The sequence below is a fragment of the Phyllostomus discolor genome, chromosome 5 (assembly GCF_004126475.2).
Source record: "Phyllostomus discolor isolate MPI-MPIP mPhyDis1 chromosome 5, mPhyDis1.pri.v3, whole genome shotgun sequence".
NCBI lineage: Eukaryota > Metazoa > Chordata > Mammalia > Chiroptera > Phyllostomidae > Phyllostomus > Phyllostomus discolor.
The window spans coordinates 49,271,466-49,293,517 of NC_040907.2; the positions used below are offsets into that span (position 1 = coordinate 49,271,466).

A 22,052-nucleotide genomic window follows, 5' to 3' on the forward strand; every position below is an offset into this window, starting at 1 on the left:
GAAAATATTGTCTCCCAGCCTAGAGCTGCCTTTTCATTTTCTTCATAGTATCTTTTAGGAAAAAAGTTAATTTTGATTGTAGTCTAACAGAAATTTTGTCCTTTATAATTCTTGCTTTTTATGACTTTTCTGTGAAACCTGGTCTAACCCAAAGTTACCGAGTTGTTTTCCTATGTACTCTTCTAGTTTTATGATTTTAGCTCTATGTTTAGGTCTCTGATCCTTTTTGTATTAATTGGCTAGGGCGCTGTAACGAAGCACCACAAACTGAGTAACTGAAACAAGGGAAATGTATCATCTTAAATTCTAGATGCTGGAAGTCCCAGATCAAGACATCAGCAGGTTGCTTCCTTCTAAGAGCTGGGAGAGAATCTGTTCCATCCCTCTCCCCCTGCTTTCAGTGATTTGCTGGCAACCTTTGGTGTTCCCTAGCTTGTGGAGGCATCATTCTGATGCTGGCCTTCATGTTCACATGCCATTCTCCCTATGTGACTGTCTGTATCCACATTTGCCCTTTTGTAAGTACACCAGAAACACTGGATTAGGGGTCCATTCTATTCCGGTATGATTTCGTCTTAACTAATTATATCTGCAATGACCCTATTTCCAAATAAGATCACATTCTGAGGTATTGCAGGTAGGAATTCAGCATATGAATTGGGGGGAATGGGGATCACAATGCAACTCAGTATTTTTCAAATTGATTTTGTATATTTGTCCCATTGATCTATATCTACACATAATCCAACATCACACTGCCTTGATTACTGTAGCTTTTTAAGAAGTCTTGATATCAAGTAGAATAAATCCTCCAACATTTTTCTTTTTCAAAAATGATTTGACAAGCCCTGGCTGGTATAGCTCAGTGGATTGAGTGCGGGCTGCGAACCAAAGTGTCACAGGTTCGATTCCCAGTCAGGGTACATGCCTGGGTTGCAGACCATGACCCCCAGCAACCACACATTAATGTTTTTCTCTCTCTTTCTCCCTCCCTTCCCTCTCTAAAAATAAATAAATAAAATCTTTTAAAAAATGATTTGACTAATTGAAATCCTTTGCAATTCTATATAAATTTTAAAATGATCTTATCAATTTCTACAAAAAAATCTGCTATGGAATTGGGGCTGTGTTGAATCTATAGATCCATCTAGGGAGAACTGACAAATTAACATCAAATCTTTGAGCTGTGGCAAAGCATCATATTCTACAAGCAGATGGACTGAACTTTGCTTTTTAATATACTTATATACCTACTTGTACATCCTGGTAAATAGATTTTAAATTTAACTTAAACCTATATGATTCAAAGTTTTCTTATAATGGTAAAATGTCATTTTACTGTCATATGACTCATTAGTTTTGGCACTGAGTTTAATTTTTTTTCCTTTGAAGAGAAAAGGAATAACCCTGCAAACCATCAAGCAGGCACTGGAAGTGTCTCTGAGAGGGCTGCCAGTGCCCTGCAGGAAAAGTAACTGCAGCTAAAAAGAGCGCACAGGATTCAGGAACCCAGTGTCTTGTCGGTACTGCGTCATTATGACACTTAGCTTCTGTGAGGGAGGTTAAGCTGGGTGTGTATTAAGGCTTCTACCAGTTCTAACGTGTTAGATCAGTGTGATAAGCAGAGACCTTATTACAACCAAGATGAATCACATAAAGGAAATCTCAGGCCTAATAACTTTCCTCAACTCTAAATTATCCTCCTTTTCTGGATAAGCTGCTTTTTTATCCCAAAGTCAGTAAAAGAATAAGCTGGTGTGTTGGACCAGGATGACTCTCTATACTTTAGTTTCTGTATACCTACAAGAAAGAATAAGGTCTATCTTGCAGAGTAGTTAACAAAATTAAAAACAACAGGGATACAAAGCCTGACATGAAGGCAGTCTAGCTGAATAAGTAATGTCAGTTATTATATATAAACATTACTTTTATTTTTCTTATCAGAGACCTAGGAGTGGCAGGTGATCAATTACCTGGCAAAGACCTCCAGTAAACCTCTCTATACCTCTGAGCTCTTTCCCTCCCTGAGCTCTAAACATCTCCTCTAATCTAAATATATAATTTGGCATCTACTAAGTTCTAACCATGTGCCAGATACCATGGTAGGCCTTGAAGTACTATGCTAAAGATGATTTAGTCAGATTTGCTGATAATAAAAGAATAACTGTGGCAATAAAAGCATACTGTCTTTACAATATTTGTGGAGAGCTTTATAGTTTACAAAGTACTTCTGCATACATCATGTCATCTGATTCTCATGACAACCCTGTGGGGTAAAAAGGCCAAGTCTTATCCCCAGAAGAAAATGAGTGACTTACTTTAGGTAATACAGCTACTACATGGTGGACCTGAGTCTACATGCTCCAAGCCCAAGGTTCTCTACACTGGGCATTACATTGTATTCAGAAAAATACCCCAAATATATACCACACAGTCCCCTTTGGGAATATAATAACTGTATCTGTGGAATATTAAAATAAATCTCATGGACATGATTCCATTTACATAAAATTCAAAAATAGAAAAATAATTTTCATGAGATTTTTTTCCTTTCCCTAAATACTCAGCTCACCTCTGGAGAAGGCTACTCACTCTATGGCACAAGCAGCCTACCACATTCCTCTACTTTGCCACAAAAATGGATCTGTGGCTGCCACAGAACACGCAGTAACCATTTGAAAGTGTAGCTGTAGGATACATATGATGCTAACAGTACAATGGTATCCACTCTCCCTACATAAAAATAGTATTTAAAAAAAAAAGGTAGCTCTGGCTGGTGTGGCTCAATGGTTGAATGCCAGCCTCCAAACCAGAGGGTCGCTGGTTCAATTCCCAGTCAGGGCACATGCCTGGGTTGCGGGCCAGGTCCCCCATGGCGGGTGTGTGAGAGGCGACCATACAATGATGTTTCTCTCCCTCTCTCTCTCCCTCCCTTCCCTTCCTCTCTCTAAAAATAAATAAATAAAATCTAAAAATTTTTTTTAAATTTTAAAAAAAAAGTCAAAACCATTGTGTATTTAGTGCCTATTATGTCCTAGGCTCAGAAATCTTAAGTAACTGTCCCAAAGTTATCCAGCTAATAAGTGCCTGTACAGCCCCCTACCCATCATTTTTCTGTCTGTACTACTGGGGAAAACCAAAAGCGAGGCAACATGTTCTGATGTGTTTCCTCCTAGATGGCTCCAGTTATTGTTATTGGCTCACTGAGTCAAAAAGAGTAAGTTCTAATTCTATCTCTGCCAATAATTTTCTGCAAGGCCATCATAAAATCATTATAACTGCTCTAAGCCTCTATCTATATTACAAAGATAGAAAACAGTCTGCTCCACCTGCCTCTTATGAGAATGAAATGCAGACACTTTGAATGTATACAGAATTCCAACAGAAGAGATTATTATTGACTTAAACTTACACCACTACTATCTTTCAGTGGTAGATTTGCAAGCAAATTTTTCTTCTCCCTAAGATGAATGTCACAGTGAACACATATACTGTTAATCAGGGAAACATTTTTAAAACAGAACACTGCCTCTAGAGAAGACATAAGAAAATGACCTGCTTGTTCATTCTGTGTGGTAAAACTGGATGGGCTCTTTGCCACATGGCCTACAATCTTCAGTATTGGCTGAGTCCTGGCTGTGATTACAGTCTGAATATACAAAGATGCCTTCTTAGATTACCTTCTGCTTTGAACCAAGTCTCTGGTTCTAGGTGCTGATGGATGTAATACAAATACCACAAACCAATATGCACCACAGGCATGAAATGAATGTGGCATAACCATTGGACAAATGGGTTAAATGAACTTCCTAAAACTAGGCATTTGGTTTGAATGAGACTTTTATTTAAATAAAAATATTTGGAAAAAAATTAATGAAAAAGTGATTTTTACTTGCTTCAGTTAAGGAAATTAAGAGAGAAAGGGAGTATCTAAGTAATATTAGGTACTAACACGATATAATCAATAACACAATCAATAAAATCTAGTCAGGGATACAATCAGATTTGTCTCATTCCCGATAAATGATGTCGGTTATTATATGTAAACTGATTGACTGATTCTGGGTGTCTGGACCACTGCCTTGGTAAAACCATCTAAGGCTATGTCTAGGCTTAGCAAAAAGTGCTATGACTACATGGTGCTATATATACAAGCACAGGATGACAGCACCGATTCACCACCCCTAATCTAATGAAATAATTTCAATGTGCACTTTAGTATAAGACACAACCATTCTCACTTCCAGGAAAATTAAATCAGCACACGGTAGCCAATTTACTTGATACATGATATAAATTTCTAATCATGACTGAGACATCTTATTTGTTTTGATACCTCCTGACAGTATAAACTCTAAAAATAAACCACTTAGTCTTTGGACTTCATGGTAAAGAAAATGGTTGATGAATGATGCAATTCTATTTTGAAAATTCTTTTGCCAAAAAAACTATGTCGAAAGAAACTGAATCTGTATGGTAAAAAGTAAACTGCTAAGAAACATGCTAAGACAGAAGGTAACATCAGTGGTGCAAATGATCTGTGCAGTTCCCTCCCTACCTTGGGAAGGTAGTCCTAGGTCACCTATTCGGCTCTCTGCACTGCTGTAACTATTTGCTGCAACTTTTCTACTTCCTGATCCTAGCTCCGACAAGGAGTTGGAACTCAGGTATCTTTGCTACCTCTGCTAACTAGGCTCTGCCACCTGTGGAAAACCTATGTCTCACAGCAAAACCACACACTCCAGCTTATCAGCAAGTCACTTTATTTGAAAAAGGAATATCCTCCAAGTGAGAACAGCTAAAAACATTACTTTGTCAATAACATGATATACAGACAGAGAGCGAAATCTAGTCATTCATAATGGGGCAATAACTGATTCAACAACCTTTTCATTTTATGTATGGAAATATCAAGATCCAGAAAGTAGAAGGGACCTGTCTCTATGTGGAAAGAATAGTTCAGGGTTTGAGAATCAGTCTTTATAGTCCAAGGAATGACCCAGAAAACACGAACAACTCTGGAGAGGCTAAACCAACAGCCTAAAAATTCTTATTTAGTCAGCAATGCTTATTAAGAGACACCTTTAGCTAGATGATTTGTGCAGCAAGTTTTCCTGTAAAACTCATCTGAGCCATGCAATTGAACCAGCACTACAATGAAGACATTATATGATGTACCAATGCCTACAGTACTGGCCTTGTAAGATTGACAGCAAGGGGTCTGTTCTTCCATCCCTACATGAGAACACCTAGCAGGGTGTGCTGTCAGAAGGCCAGGCTCCAGTTCCTAGGAGTCTATGAATCACTGGTTTTATGCTGTAGACATTCCCTTTTCTTTTCTAAATAAATTATTTTATTGTTGTTCAATTACAGTTGTCTGCATTTACCCCCCAACACTACCCACCCTGGCCCCAGCCATCCCTATCTCCTTCCTCTGCTTCTACCCCGCCTTAGTTTTGTCCATGTGTCCTTTACAGTTGTTCCTAAAAACCCTTCCCCCCTCCCCAACATTATCCCCTTTTGAAGCAGCAACTAACAAGTTTAAACACAGTCTGTCCTAATTGACAGTCTGGGAGTTGTTAGTCAAATAATGGTTGCCCCACCTTTATCTAGTTAACTAGATATCTTTTATTAACAGTAAGTGGCTTTTGCATGATACAAGTTTTTTGTTTTTTAAGGAGAATCTTTTAAAGCTAGAAAACATATGTTTTAAAAAACTAAATGCTGAAATATTGGTTCCTTGATTTCTGGTAAACCCAAGACTTTGAGAATCTTGAATACATTTTGAAAAAAATTACATACACACACGCACTAGTTTGGTTTCTCAGAGTACTCTGCCAATGACTTGTACAATATGGTGTGCTTACTGGGATGCGTTGTTCAATTGGATCTTCCCTTTCAATTTTTATGGTAATTCCATTTTTTCTTCCTTGGCCATTTTGTTAAAGGCTGTGTTGGCTCCATTACTGCTTTGTATAACTCCCGCCTCCCTGGGAGCTGACCTTTCAGGGCCTTCTGACTGGATTCCTGTCCTAACAGAGGAATTTACCTCCTCTGCCTACTAAGGTTAACAATGAGGTTTAGGGAAAAATAATTTGGATCTAATTTTGCTTCAATTTGTATCCTAAGTCCAGAGTGTACAAATCTGAATCATGAGAATTAAGTTAATTTGTCTCACCTCTCCCAGTTATTTTAAAATTTAGGATTCATCACTGTATAGCCATTATTTATGAAAAATAATTTAAATTTTTTTCTTATTGTTACTTTTATAAAATATAATTTAAAATATGTTTACACGGTTATACAACAAAAAATATAAAAAGTCTCCCACTCCTTCCTGTTCCTATGTAGGGGTTCAGAACAAGTCACCCAAAGATGTGCCTCTGTGGTACACAGCTTATTTTGTATTAAAAGCAACAGACGCCCTGCAGGCTTGAAGAGAAACTTCCACCCTCCTCCCCTAACTACCTGGAAAAATTTAAATTAAGGGCCTTGTCCATAATAAGAGATTATCAGAGATAACCTTTTGACCTATCTATATAGTCGGGCAAACTACTAATTACTAAACTTGTGTTCTTACCAACCTGCATGACTTTCCTCTGAAGCCCCACAGCGCCATTCCTTATCCTTTCATCAGAATGCCATACATACCGCATTTTCTCTTTCTGTCCCTGAACCTCACATGTGTATGTGGTTCCCATAAGTACACATGTAATTAAATTCAGTTATTTTTCTCTTGTTAATCTGTCTCATGTAGATTTAATTATTAGACCAGCTGAAAGAACCTTGAAAGGTAGAGGAAACTTTCATACTCCTCCACACCCACCTTGTATTTCTCTCTCTCTCCCTCTCCCTCTCTTTCTCTCTCACACACACACACACACACACACCCTGGTGGTTACTTTATTAGTTGTAATGTATATTCTTCCAGTTTCTTTACTTAAATAAGTGAATAAAATGTATGTGCATATATATCCTTACTGTTTTCTTATTTTATTCAAAAGGTAGCATATCATACATACTGTTTTACACTGTGCTGTTTCATTTAACAATTTATCTTGCAGATCTTTTCATTCGACACATAAAGAGCTTCCATGCAAACAGATCTGGGTTAGGAAGGCCTGGAGCCCAACAGATGAGACTGGTTTACCAGCTCCAGTTATCAGGAGTCAGGACGCAGCTGGGCTTGAGCCAGCTGTCAGAATGAGAGCCTTGTCTTCACACCGACATTCCTTCTACTTCTCAGAAACTGTGTCTCAGCCCTGAAAAGGGCCATACCTAGAGACCCAACCAATTTGGTTGATCCAACCTATTCAACTTATACATGACAAACAAGGCTGGAGACTAAGGGTCTTGTCCAAAGTCAGACCATGGTCAGAAAGAGAATTAAAGATTCCTGGCCTTCTGCCTTCTGGCCCCAAAGTCTCTCCCCAATACCACTTCTTTTAGGGATTTGTCACTACCCGCAGAGTGATGTCAAATTCCTGTATTTAGCATGGGCCCCAACTATAAGGAAGCAGGGTGTGGTATGGTGGGAAGAGTGAGAGCAATAGTCATAGAGTCAGGAAATCTGGGTTCTAGTCCTGAGCCCTCTTTGGGCCCTAGTTTCCTCACCTGTGAAATAAGAGGTCTGAACAAGATGCTAATGTCTCATCTAAAGTTTCGGAAATCTTTGATTTCCTCCTTCTAATCATACTGAAGGGTCTGGTTCTTACAATTGTCCCTGTACTCATGCTATTAGTTACACCTAGAATGTACCTTTTGTTTCTCTTCCTCCACATCTTTAAAGGCCCATCTTGACTTTTCCTGATATTTACTTATTCAAAAAATGTTCCATGTGAACAAGCTAAGCACTCCCCCTTTAGCACCTATAATGTACTCTTCCTTGACCTAGATTACTCCTTCTAAAGAGCCACAAAAAGTGGCCTCAATCCTACTGTGTCTGCTCAAATGAAACTACGAAAATGCTTTCCCTAATCACCTTACCCAAAATAGGACTTTTCCAATCACTCTCCTCATTATAGTTCTCGTTGTAGCTCTTACTATACAATTATGTGTAGCCTATCTCATGACATTGGAATGCAAGCTCCTTTAGAGCAGCAATGTGTCTTTTCTTAAACTTAGAAGAGCACCTGACACATAATGAACACTCAATAAATATTTGGTGAATGAAAGAAATACGATTATTTGTAAACAATTAAGTAACAACAAGACCAAGCTACAGAGACCCCACATTTAATACTACCCTGAGGTGTTTCTCAGACTCAATAGCTTCTTCTGTAAGAAAGCCCTGCATCAATGCCCCAAACAGCAGAAAAATGTAACTCAGGGAGGGAGCAGAGATGTAGTCAGGCAAACAGCAAGGGGTCTATTTGGAGTCAGACAGGCTCTAGTTCTAAGCTCGGCCACTGTGCAACCTTAAGTATGTCCTTAACTTCTATAAATCAGATAACAACCTACCTCACAGGTATACAGTGAGGATTAGAGAAAATTATGTGAGCACATCTTGTCAAATATAAGGCATCATACCCTTTGGGTAAACTATTACTAAAGGTCAGAAGAATGCCCTAATTGTTAATATGGGGACAGCTTTATTTAAAGATAAACTGTCATATGAAAAAGAACCCATTCGTTAAAAAAATGCCTGCACAGGCTGGTGTGGCTCAGTGGACTGAGTGCTGGCCTATGAACCAAAGGGTTGACGGTTCAATTCCCAGTCAGGACACATGCCTGGATTGCAGGCCAGGTCCCCAGTCGGGGGTGTGTGAGAGAGGCAACCACACATTGATACTTCTCTCCCTCTCTTCCCCCCTTCCCCTCTAAAAATAAATAAATAAAGTCTTTTTTTAAAAATGTGTGCACATACATGATTGTCTGTCCACTTATAGGTATACATACTTCAGAGAAAAAGCACAGGTCTAAAAAGACACACACTGAAAATGAACCTGACTTACAAGAAAACTGTTACCTGAAATCCTTCCACATATCCCACTCTTTAATGGGAACTCTTTTTGCCAGACTTCAAACAGCCCACTGACTACCACAAGACTGAATTTTCCAGTGGGAGAAATAAACTGCAGACTCTTGTAGGTTGCCTCTGCGTGCCTCTGGGACACATTAGGCTGTCTATGGCTTCCACCCATTGTTCCGGGCTAGGTAATAAAAGCGAACCACTCAACCACCTAAGTTATAGCTCAACAATACCTGGAACAGGTTAGTATTACTTGTTGCATTGGTTAGATTAAAAAACCAAGACTTACATCCTTTAAAAAGCCAATCTTGCTTAATATTCAACCCACATAAGTTTCTTCCTAACTTGAATGCCTATAGTAGTCACTGATGGACATGCACTTTGGTGCTAGATCTTACACCATCTCTGCAGCATAACAAATGACTTCCAAATGTGGCAAGAACTATATTACATTTCTCATATATTCTGAAGAGAACTTATCATAGGGCTTTCTTAGCACAAGGAAGATACTCTGAAACACTAATCTGAATTGAGCTTAATTCTCGGGAATTTAGGAACAGAGTCAAACTTAGAATTCTTACTTCTAAGTTTCAAATGTAATTCATAACCTACCAAAACAACACTGATTATTCATACCACTTACATTTTACTTTTGTGCATAGGCAAAGCTCTCTGAGACATTCCATCCCCAACAAGGAGACCTGACCCTCTTCCATTTTATGTCCCACAATGCACCCAAAACATTTCTCCCACAAAACCTATAATAGTTTATTGCTCTGATGACAGGTCTGCTCCAAAAGGTGACTGTATGGTCCACAAAGGTAAGAATACCACCTAACTCCTCTTCTTTTTTCTTATCACCTGAGCCTAACACTATGAGACACACAATAGCACTTAACCACCTGAGAATGTTAGAAGAGGAGTAGGTTACTGAGAAAGCGTAAGAAAAAGATTGCGGGATCGTAAGACTGCCAGCCAGTATGTCCATACACAGCCAAATAATGTGTTACCAAGAACCACATTATTTTAATAATAAGAGTGAGAATAAACAAACATGTGAGAGTTAAAATACTTATAGGGTTTGATCACAGAGCAATGAGTTCATCTTCCATAATTAGTCTATCATCCCAACTTGAAAGTTTAGATGAACCATTATTCTCCCAAAATAAAGCTTTCTTGACCTTTACCTGGCACTTCATTGGGGGGAAAAATTACTCAAATTTCAATCCTCTTCTTAAAAGAAGAAAAGGAGGAAAATCTAAAATCTCATCCTAATACAGGTGCCAAAGTAATTTTTCCACAATCAGTTAACAATCTTAATTATATTGAAGCATTTCAAATTAAATGTGAGTTATTAAACTATGAAGTATACATGAATTATGCACATAATTTGTAAAATGACAATCACTCTGGAATGAAGAAATTTCTCCTTTGATTCAATTTTTTCAAGTAGCTACTAGTCAGAGTTTCAAGTTAATGAAAATTCCTTATTTGCCAAGTCTGTACAATAACCTAACCACATTAATCCTTCCAACTTTCTCACGTACAGACTGGCCTTAAGATTTGGAGTCATGCGTGTTGCCAAGTGGGGCCTGGTTATTTTACATTACATTCTTGCCCTAAAGCTAAGGAGTGAAGGTTGCTTCCTGCTAGAGGAAGGCCAAACACCGTAGAAAAACCATGGCCTTTGGAAATCAGCCTTGGATTGAAGTCCTGCCTCTACTATCCACAGACAATGTGACATTGGGCTGGTAAGTCTCTTTGAACCTCTATTTCCACACTGGTAAAATACAGATAATTCAAACTTTCTAAAGCTGTTATGAAAACTACAGTATATCACACACATAAAGTGACACATAATAGGGACTCAATAAATGTTAGTTTCTCATTCTACTTTTTTTGCAGCCACAAAATACTTATGTATTTTATTAGAGTAATAGCTGTGTTTTCTACTTTGGTGTCATTTGTAGACCTTCTGGCAGCCAGGTCACAGAGTTCATTTAAAAAATTTACACGTGTTGAAGATGATCTACGCCAGTTTTTTAAAAGAAAGTTGTTAAGGGAAAAAGCAGCTTGATAAGCAGTTTTCTCCTACCTTTGATTCAAAAGTAATTTTTTTAACAGTCTAAGTACTTCCAAAAACCTTTTCTTTATTTCGGCTCCCACTGATTTGTGTGAATTGTTGCTGTTATTAGAGTAAATAACCAACACATTTATTCTGAGAAACTACTAGCCAGAGGAATCAGCAGAAGGAAACTTGGTACAGAAATCCTTGGCAGAATTCTAGGTTTCCAATTACGAAGTTTGCAAAATTTTGTGAATTCTAACAAAATGGTATCAACTTTTGCCTATGAACACGGGGTTGTTTTAGAAAAAAATTCTTGTATTTATTTTATTACTTTATTCTGGATTTATTTAGCTGAACATTTGCAGGAAGTGAGTAAACTATTATATTACTTGCTACTTATATGGTTAAGTCACCACACAGCACTAAATATCTCCTGAGGAAAAAAACAACTTAGGATTTAAGCCAGGATGGCAAATTTTATACCAAAACAGAGAGCTTCTACAGATGCCTCGAATTTTGCTTAAGTTTGAAGAATTCTACTATTTCAAGATTTTTTGTTTTTTCAAGGAGAGTTTGCTACTGTTGTTAGTTTGGTAAAATGTAAAAATTCCCTTCCTCCATCCTGCTGGGCCATAAGAAAAGGACACTAGTTGGCAGGCATGATTTTTATGCTGACAGCCAGAGCTATTTTGAGCCACTTTAGTACTATCCAATAACTATGCCAAGAAAAAAGGTTAGCATGACATTAGCAAGCTAAAAAGTAAATTATCAGTTTTTTGTCACTTAATAAGCACATTATTCAACAACTCCACAGCTTATCTTTTGGTTATAAATAACAACACAATTAAGTAACATAAGCCATTAAACCACAGTTAGAAAATCCTACCTTTTGTGCATCTCCTGTCAAATACGCAATGGCCAGGGTGGGCAGAATCATGAATAGTGCATTGTAATAGAGAAGACCATATTTTCCCAGCTCCTAGGAGAGTAAATAATTAGGTGTTTCATTTGGTTCTAGCAGACAGATACACAAAACCCTAAATAAAGCACCACGCTTCATTACACACAGGTCCCCCACAATATATGCAGCAAATTAGGCAAGTCAGGAGTTATCAAATATAAAGAAATAGCCTGGGCTTTCAAAAGAAAAACAGAGACATAAGCTTTTAAATTTATTTAAAATAAATTCCTTGAGTGTTTAAGATCACATAATAAAAATAACATCAACTGTTGCTTCAAAAAAGTAATTAGGAAAGAGGTTATGTTGAACATATATACACATCTCTATAGAAATATCTCCCACAGCCCTTCCCTTTCCAAAACAGAATGAAAAGTCATCAGGTTCATGTGGGCTTTTCAGAATCATGACAGAGTACCATTTAAGAGAGATAGGTGGATAGATGGACAGACTCACCCCTACACCAACACAGACAGATGTAACTTTCCAGTGAATTATTTCTGAAAATGTGTATGTGAAGTACATTAAAAATCAAGATTATTATAACTACAATTCCTAAAACTTAGTATGACTAGTTGTAATCTTGGCTACCAGGGAGCAATGAAGGACCACACACATCTTCAAACACAGGGAGCCTGTGAGAACCCTGGGTCTGGCTCTGACTCACACACTTCTGGGACATTCACCAGGAAGCAGAGTCTCCTGAAAAAGTAGGCCCGAGTTTAGGTTGGGAGGAGTGGAGAGGCTGGGGCAAAGAAGTACTGAGGATAGGGATGTGGTATTTGTCTAACTTCTGTCACTGAAAGATCACTGAATAATGTAAAAAATTAAACCACCTTCTCAGAAGAAGCTTTGAAAAATTGGCAACAAATATCCAACAACAGAAAACTAGTTGACTAGGCTATTACACAACCATGCAATTAAATATAATGCACCCACTAAAAATGTCTAGTAATACTGAAAGGTGTTCATGAAACAGTACTAGATGAAAACTGTAGGTTAGAAAACATTATACATCATTGCTCTTTCAAAATTTTACACAAAGTGTGTACATGCACACACACATACTAAAGGACAACCATCAAAACAGCACTTCTCCCTTGACGGTAGAATTAAGGAAGATTTATATTTTCTTCCTACTGCTTATCTAATGTTTTCTGCCACTTCCATTGTAAATATGCATTATTTGTGTGATTTCTTTAAAGTTAAAAATGTTTTAAATTCAATAGCTGCATTCATGTCTGAAATGCAGCACCAAGTTTTCATGCCACGTGACTCATGCTCAAAGGGCCACGAGTATAAGCAGCTCTGGAATTAAAGGTAATAAAACTCCTGATTTATTAAGAGCTTCTCAGTGTGACGTTACTGCCTCTTGGAGCAACCAAAGAACTGACTGTTTGTGGCCACCACAGCCCTCAGTGAAAAGGTACACCTAATTTCTAAAGCAACAAGAAAAAAGCCACAGGACCAAACAACCTTAAGCAACAGGTACGCAGGGAGCCAGAGACCTGAGTGTTAATTCCATCTCTCAGAAAGGATGACTACACACCACACAACATACACATGCACATTCCATCCAGACAACTGACAAATGCTGAAAACTTAAATGCCAGACTGTTCTGTTTTTTTCACATTTAAACTGTTTTGAATATCTTTCACCCTGACTTCTTAAAGAGAGTGCATAGACTAAAATTTAACTTAGGGCAGCACCATAAACATGCATTACTGTGTTGTGTTCTTATATGGTGTTGGCCTTAATGCTGTGTAACAACTCCTGAATCATTTCTGAGTACTTCCGTCTGATTTTTATAGTTTTCCTGTTTGTTTCTCTTGCTATTAGCTGGCCTTTTATACTGCTGGTAAGCCTCTCTCTGGCTCTAAATAGAATTCCATCCTCTAGTTTGTTGCTCCTAATCCATGAAAAGCAGATCAATATGCTTAAAAGGTCTTATATAAGTAAGTCACAAGTTATTTCTGAATATGAAACTAAAGAGTTCTCCTGAGAATAAAATACTACTCAGAAACCCTCCTTGCTTTTTTCCAGGTTCTAGGATAGACTGTGCTATTGAATAAGGCAGCCACTAGTCATATGCAGCTATTTCAATTTCATTATAATTATATTAAACTATTAATTCAGTTCTTTAGTTGTACTAGTCACTTATCAAGTGCTCAACAGCCACATGTGGCTAGTGGCTACCATTAATGGATGGCAGAAATACAGACTATTTCCATCATCACAGAAAAACTCTACTAGACAGTACTGTTGAAACAGCTGAGGCAGCCGGACAAATGAAGTATTACTCATACCTATTTTCCAAGACAACAAATGAACTGAAAGGGAAAAAAAACAAAACAGAATAAAACTAAATCTCTAACTGGCCCCTTTTCTTGAGCTATTTCAAAAAGATAAAAAAAATTTTAATAGCAGCTTCCATTAAAATGCAATCATCATATGGAGTTGTCATGGTAAGTACATGGAGAACAAGACATAAAAGGTATGTTTAAAGAAAATTTGTTGGAAACAGATCTACACTGTCCCTAGTTCCTCAAGGATATTAAAAATATACATTCTAGCCCTGGCTAGTGTGGCTCAGTGGCTTAGGTCGCCAGTTCGATTCCCAGTCAGAGCAAATGCCTGAGTTGCGGGTCAGGTCCCCAGTTTGGGGCAGTGAGAGGCAATCTATGGATGTATCCCTTACACATCGATGTTTCTCTCTCTCTCTTTCCCTCTCAGAACAAATAAATAAAATCTTTAAAAAAATAAATAAACATTCTCTGAAAATGAGAACTATTGGGATGGCCACGTATTTTTCCAGCTCTTTCTGGAGAAGGCAAAGCCCCTTGCCAAGACAATACCAATTCAATACTAACACTACCAAAGAGTAGGTTAACAGTGGTATTTATGATTTGAACTCCAAAAATGGACATGAATAGTTTCAGAAACACTGCATATATAATAGAGCTAACTAAAAACTAAGCAGATAAGGTGATCTGACTGAAAACAATGAGATAAAATACATCAGCTATTTGGGAAAAATCAGGGTAATATCTATGATAAATATCTCACATGGGACCTCATATAGGATACATTATGATATAAAGGACAACTCCTTCCATAACAACCCTACAATATGTAACCCTCAGTTCCATATAGCTTCTTCTTATATTAATATAATCTTGTGAGTATACCATCAGGTAGTAAATAAGGGTGGCTCAATTAACTCAGCTTTCTGACTTGGTCTAAAAATAAAATTTAGCATGTCTATACTCAAAGTATATAATAAAAAAGAAAGTATATAGTAGACAAATATCTCTACACAAATATCTCTAAAGCCTTTGTGTGCATGCTGCAAGTTGAGAGAAAAGAGCTAGAAATAATTCATGAGATCTAGGCCAGTGACCTTAGTGCTATCCCTGAGAAAGATGCTAATGCTCCCTAAAGTGTCCCATTATTTGTATGAAAAATACACAAAGTCCATTCTTTTCCTGTAGCACCTTCCAACATCATGTTTCCTCAAATCTGCTCAAGGGCTTCCAGATACTTTTTTTTTGTCCAGGTCCCTCACCAAGTCCCCTAAGACAGGCAGGAATACTTTTCGACACTTTTCTCTACCCTCAGAGATCCTGTCTTTCCCAACCCTCCTATGTTTTCTTTATTCCCTGCTGTTTCCCTGATGAATTAACATTATCATCCCCAAATTCGGTAAACATCTCTTAAAGAAACTTTATATTGCTACCTACCTTTGAATCTAATTTTTGTTTTACATATGCACCATTTGCTGCTGTCAGGACATCATTTATCAGAATAAAAACATATCCTTCCAGATCAAAAGCCAAGTCAGAGCTGCAAAACATAAGCAACACTTTAATAACGACTTGCATTCACAGAACATGCATTTAATTTGAAATAAGTCTGAATGCAGTATTGCAAGAACATTTTTTTATTTAGGTACATGAACATTAGGCATTTTATTAACTACTAAAATTTCTTGATTTCTGGTTACAAATTGCAATTTTAAACTCAATAGAGTCTTCAGAAATGAGAAGCACTAACACCTAAAATCATTAATAAACAACCATGTCCATTAAACAGCACACTGATCTGAATTCAAAGTCAGACAACAACAAAAGCAACCAAATTCACTATTATAATACACCTGAAGCAGGCAGAAGGCATCGGAGCTCAATTTCACAGGCAAGGTAACCAAAAGGATGAGTCGTTTGTTAACCTGTCATTTTCCAAAGGTTCACACAAAAGGTAAGACTCTCCTGCACAGGTGGTTGGACTACTAGATGCAATTTCTGATGTGAGAAATTAAGCTACAACAGTGTCCAAAAGCACACAGTAAGAACTCAAATACTTAAATTATTTAATGTGCCTATGTGCTATGTTCACTGGCACATAGTGAAGGGAAACTGAAGTTTTCTAGTATTTAGAAGAGATAAGAATTTATTAAACTCAACTGAATAAATAAAAATCTAAAAAAATATCCCATCATATTTTAACACCCTAAATAGTGGTCCCACATTCTGTGATTTTGCAAAGACACTACATATCTATATGTATCTATACCACTGTAGTGGTGTACCTATACCATTACATGGAACAAGACTTCTGAGGAGCTCTATGCCACTGCATTTTTAGGCAGAACTAGCCTAATGCATACTCCCCCTTTCAAGCAGCCTGACAATAGGTTTCAGATTCCCTTCCTCCCAATCTCTTTCCCAAATAAAAGGTTCTAATTAGACAAGGCTGGTCCACACAGCAATTCTCCTCAGAAACTTTGTAGGCTAGAGTTAGTTCCCTGAGGAACTCCTCTTGTTTGGCTCAATTTTGGATCCCGCAAATTTCAAGGAAACGCTTCTGAACTAGCAGGGCACCTCAAAAGAAAAGTAGGATGCTCATATAGAATTTTTCTCCTCTTTTTGCGGCTGTGAAGCTGGGGAGATCCCAGCCAGGCCAAGCACAACGGATCTCGTCCTCCCAGCCTTAACACTCTCAATAAAATGGTTTGACCCCCACCCCCACCCCCCCCAAAAAAGAATTTCTCCTAAGAGGCAATAATGTTGAGAGGGAAAAACAGTTAGTATATAATGAAATTCTAGTAACCAATTATTATATCTCCTGCCCCTCTCTCCTTTATAACAACGAAATTTCATTTGGACATTTAGGGTGGAATAGACTTTGACTTATATTTCCCACTCCCCTCCCCCATCTATACCACAGGGATGTAATGAAGGTAATGAAGGTATAAATGAGACAATCCAAGAGATATATTGTAACTCCCAAATAAAAAATGTATGTCAGACAGAATTTGTGGCATTATCAAACCCATATATGCATGATCTGGGCTGAGCAAAATGTTGTAGAAGGCTTCTAGCCATCATTTTAATTTTCTGAGTCTTTGGATATATACTCTCTCCATCCATTTGAAAACTAAAACTTAAGGACAATGGAAAAAGTTTTAATAATTTAATAAACTATGTAAGTTATAGCATTTCTGATATATCTTAGGTGAGACCAAATAAAGCAATTCTATTTTTTATTATTCTACAAAGTAAATAATTATCACTTGCCTTTTCTGAAATACTATTTTCTTTAGCAGCATGCAAAGTAAAAAAATGCTACATGGTTTATAAAAGCACATAGACCGTGGAGTCAGGCACAGATTCAAATCCAGCCAGTTCTGCTATTTACTAGTTGTATCACCTTGAACAACTTACTGAATTTAGCTTTTAGTTTCCTCAACTAAAAAATAGAAAAATTACATCCATACCTTTCAGAGTTGTGAATATATAACTAATATGTATAAAATGTTAAACATATTGTGTGGCACATGATATGTGCTCAATCAGTAGAAAATAGTATAATAAATCCTAAAATACATGAATTTTTAAGAATCCCAAAAATCTGATTTTTGCTAGCCTTGATCTTAACAAACCAAAAAAGATTTAACTATTTGAAGGGTCTTTTGGATGCTTTTCAAAGATATAATTCTTATTTAGCCTATAAAAATTATCTTTATTGTAACTGGTCATTATCAATAATTATTGACCATTTCTAACATGCTCATAGGTTTATACAGGCCCACATCTTACCTGGCAGCAACAAAGGCTCCAATAATCATTGCAAATACAGTCATCTTAATACTCCAAGAAAAAGTCTTTCTACAAAATAAAAAAATTTAAATACATAAACAGACTCATTTTACAACATAGGCAAAAAAAGGACAGATGTTTTCATTGAAAAGAAGCTATAAACAGTCATATCCTAAACGTTTCCAAGGAAATGGATATTTAAAAGCATGCTTTTGATGAAGCAACTTATTTTATTATATAAACAAGCATCTCAATTTTTCATTATTCTTATCATTTGTTATTATTGAGTTTGAATTTCAGCAAATCAGTATTTAAGCTGAAAAAGGTCAACACATTTGTAGTAAAAGTAGCCAAGCCAGGAACACTAATTAAAAACTATACCGACCCAGTGGCAGCAGTTGGTAAGATTCCTTGAAAGTAAATCTCATGTTCAGACAGGTTTCTAACTCTAATTCATAACCTTCCCAAATACTGTTCCCATAAACTATCAATTCCTATAGCAAATGGATAAAGTTGCTTAAACTTTCTAAAAGATAAAGTAGAAGCAAGACAAATAATTTTAACAGTTTTATTAGACAGTTATTATGCTGGGTATCTTTTCTAAGTTATTACAGTTTGATAAAGACTAGATACTAGAAATTTAGCTCACTTGAGTAAAAATCCTTCAGCAAACATTGTAAACAAGATGGAGAACCTTCTCAGAACTGTAAACATTGGCAGGCTGCAAAAAAAAAAATAAATAAAAAGAAAGAAAGATAATTAGGTAAAATAAAGTTTAACAATTTATTTTTTAACTGTTTTTAAAAGATTCTCCAAATTAGTATTTTAAAATAATGATAATCTTTTCCTTCCATTATGGTATGATCAAATTAAACTCTAATTTCTCTCTAGAAATAATTCTTATTTGAAAGCCTGAAAGGGTTGCTTTTACAAAACTAGTAGAAATGAGAAACACCAAACTCTGAAACAGTAAAGCTCATATATCTATTAATCAAAGACTACTAACAGCCACTTTTTAAATTTTACTTATTACGTATACTATGCACCCTGAAGGGTAACCATATTAGTCTTTAAGAGAAAAAGACCTCTTTCTCCTTTCTTTACTGTAGTCTCTTCCCACTCCCAACCCTCCAAATAACACCTACAATAATCTTATTCCATGAGACATTCCTTAATATTCCATAATATAGTCATTTATGAATATATCTCATCTCACTGCAAAGTGCCTTGTATTTAGCTGGCAATCAAAGAAAGGGTGTGAATGAATGAATGGGTGGATGACAACGGATGAAAAAGGGTGAACTCTATTGAGCAGCCTTTGCAGCAGGTGTGCATTTCTTTCCAAGTGGGTACTGAGATGGAAAAGGATGCCCTGACCATGACAAATCTGACTTCGTGGAACCCTCTCCATAGATACCATCATGATCATTCCATCAAGTTTTTTGGGTCTGAAGAAAGAAGAAATAAAGAACACTTTGTCTCTGATCCTCATAGATTTCCCCATTCTGTTTTATAGTCATCCAGTAAGTATGCCAGGGGTTTAGCTCATATGGAAGTGCTGAAGCTATGGGTTTCTGTTAAATGGTTTCCTTGTGTGTATAATTTTGACATCACATACACCCAATACACACTGTCCTCCTTAAGTGGAGAAGCCAACAATTGGAAGGTTAGAGGATAATAAGACAATGTTGTCATGGAGTAGAGAGCTGTCACTTCTTTCTAAAAGTGATTAGGCTGTCTCTATAGTTACACAGCTGTGTATAAAATATTAATCATGTTTAAACCAGGGTGTTTGTTATTTTTACCTCATGTTAAAAGGAAAACTACAAAAGTTCTCATATCTACCCTCTGATTTTGCTTATGGAATTTGTCAAGAAATATAGTATTTATAAATTGTATTAAAGAATTTCAATCCCAAAAGCCTGGTATATATCTTTCACTACTATAGATCTGGAAAAATAATGAAAATCTCCTATCACAGCATTTTAGAACATGTTAAGATTTCTATCATCAAACTGAGGGATAAAAACCCAAAACAAACAAAAATACTCTTTCTCTTTAAACATAAAGAGCTTAAATTAAAACCTTTAATGTAATCATTATTTAGTAACAGAAGCTTTCTGGTCCTTTCACTTATTTCAAAATCAATAACAATGTGTTAAATATTTGACATTCAAGTACAGTTTTAAGAATACATTTATTAACCTCACTAGTAAAATAAAGTTATCCATACTTCAGTTTCTTTGTGCTGAACAGTCCTGTGATTTGGTTCCCAAAATATAGTAGAGGTAGTGGAAACGTCTAGAAAATTTAAAAAGGGATAACAAAACTCAGTAATAAAGATAGCTAAAACAGGGCCTTTCAAATAGAAACATTTTGTTTATATGATTAAATCCTTTCCCTCTAAAACATAAGATTAGTTCTCATACCCAATTTTGGCCCCCATATAGTGTCCAAACAACACTATTCTTGGATAAACAGCACTACTATGGCAGAGACAGGAAAGCGAAAGCATGGGGGGGGCAGGGGCGGGAACAAATATGAATATGAACAAACATGTGGGACAAACACACTATTTACTTTAAAGTATGATAATGCATCAGCCCACAGCTCTAACATCAGCAGAAAAAGGAAATGCATTTTATCTTCTCGAGGAGTCAAGCAGATACAGAAAGAAGAATAAGAACATACGCCCGAAGAATAATGAATGAAGAATATACTAGCTACATTAAATGTAGAAAATTCAAAAAGTTATACTCCCACAACATGTTCATTAATTTAAAAAAAAAGAACATGGTTTCTTGGGGCTTTTTCTCTTTAATTTTAAAGAGATTATGGAATTTAAAAAAATACATACTACATTTATTCTTTATCTTCATTATACCCACTCTGGATTGGGCGACAACAAGGCTGCACTTTTTGAATACGCAACACACTGATAAAAATATATATAGTGACTTCTTTTCAGAAAATAAAGTATTACTTTATCTATTTATTTATTTACCTTTCGAGGTACATTGCTGTCAAGGTCAGGAAACTTGACGACTCTGAGCGCCTTTCCCACCCAGAGAACTGCCACTGTAGCCACCATCTGTAAACACAGAACACAGATTTACTGTTCCACATATAAAGGCACACACAGAAGTTCTAACGACATAAACCGCGTAAGGCTGAAGATTCCAACTAACCTGGCCAAGTCCAACACATAGTGAGGAGGGAAATCTACAAAGCGGTAGAGAGAAAAAACAGTGTCAGAAAAACTCAAACGTAGCTCTTTGAATCAATTTGCATATCGGCAACGTTGACAGGCATTTTGATACGAAACACACCAATGTCAGCCCCTATCCAGGTGAAAATCAGTGAGAAAAAACCCGCGGGTAGTCAGGCAACACTACTGATTTTGTAGCCTCGGGCGGCCACTTGTCTCATCCTGTCCGTTTCTAAAATTTCAGTCCGCTGCTTGAAATGGATTTTTTTTTTTTTTTTAAGGAAGTGGAGACTTGGGTCTTTTCAAGGGTTTCACACCTTTAAAGCAGAAATGCTTCTGCCTCAGGGTTCCAATGACAGCATCAGGCTCCCTTTAAACCGGCTTGAGGACGCGCAGGTCCCCAGAGGCTGTCAGCGAATTGGCGAACCCTGAAGCCCAGTCCCCCGGCCAAAGCTGGGGAAGAGAGAGGGCATCCCTCGCTCTGCTCCCCGCCTGGCATACACAGGGACCAACAGGTCACCGAGCAACTCCGCTCCAGCGCTCTGATGGGGAGAGTTTCCCGGGCACTGCTCGGCGGGAACGGCAGGCAGGCGCCGTCCGAACGCGGCCCCGAACGCGCGCCGAGCCGCCCAGAGCTGCGCGCGGGGAGCCGGACCCCCAACCCCAGGCCCGGGCGCCCAGCCGGCTCCGCCGCCCCGGCCGCGTGTCAACCGCCCGCCCTCCCCAACTCCCGGCCAACTCTCTTAAG

General features: G+C 37.4%; 1 protein-coding gene across 1 annotated transcript in view; it reads right to left on the minus strand.

The window, feature by feature from the left end:
- Positions 1 to 22,052, minus strand: part of SLC35D1 (solute carrier family 35 member D1) — a 45,139-nt gene that overhangs the window by 22,423 nt on the left and 664 nt on the right. The window contains exons 2-8 of the mRNA XM_028513388.2: positions 21,285 to 21,318; positions 21,101 to 21,187; positions 20,330 to 20,397; positions 18,746 to 18,817; positions 18,097 to 18,165; positions 15,739 to 15,841; positions 11,926 to 12,018 (exon numbers count right to left, since the gene is read on the minus strand). Coding sequence (XP_028369189.1) covers positions 11,926 to 12,018; positions 15,739 to 15,841; positions 18,097 to 18,165; positions 18,746 to 18,817; positions 20,330 to 20,397; positions 21,101 to 21,187; positions 21,285 to 21,318 — 526 coding nt within the window. The remainder of the gene's footprint in view (positions 1 to 11,925; positions 12,019 to 15,738; positions 15,842 to 18,096; positions 18,166 to 18,745; positions 18,818 to 20,329; positions 20,398 to 21,100; positions 21,188 to 21,284; positions 21,319 to 22,052) is intronic.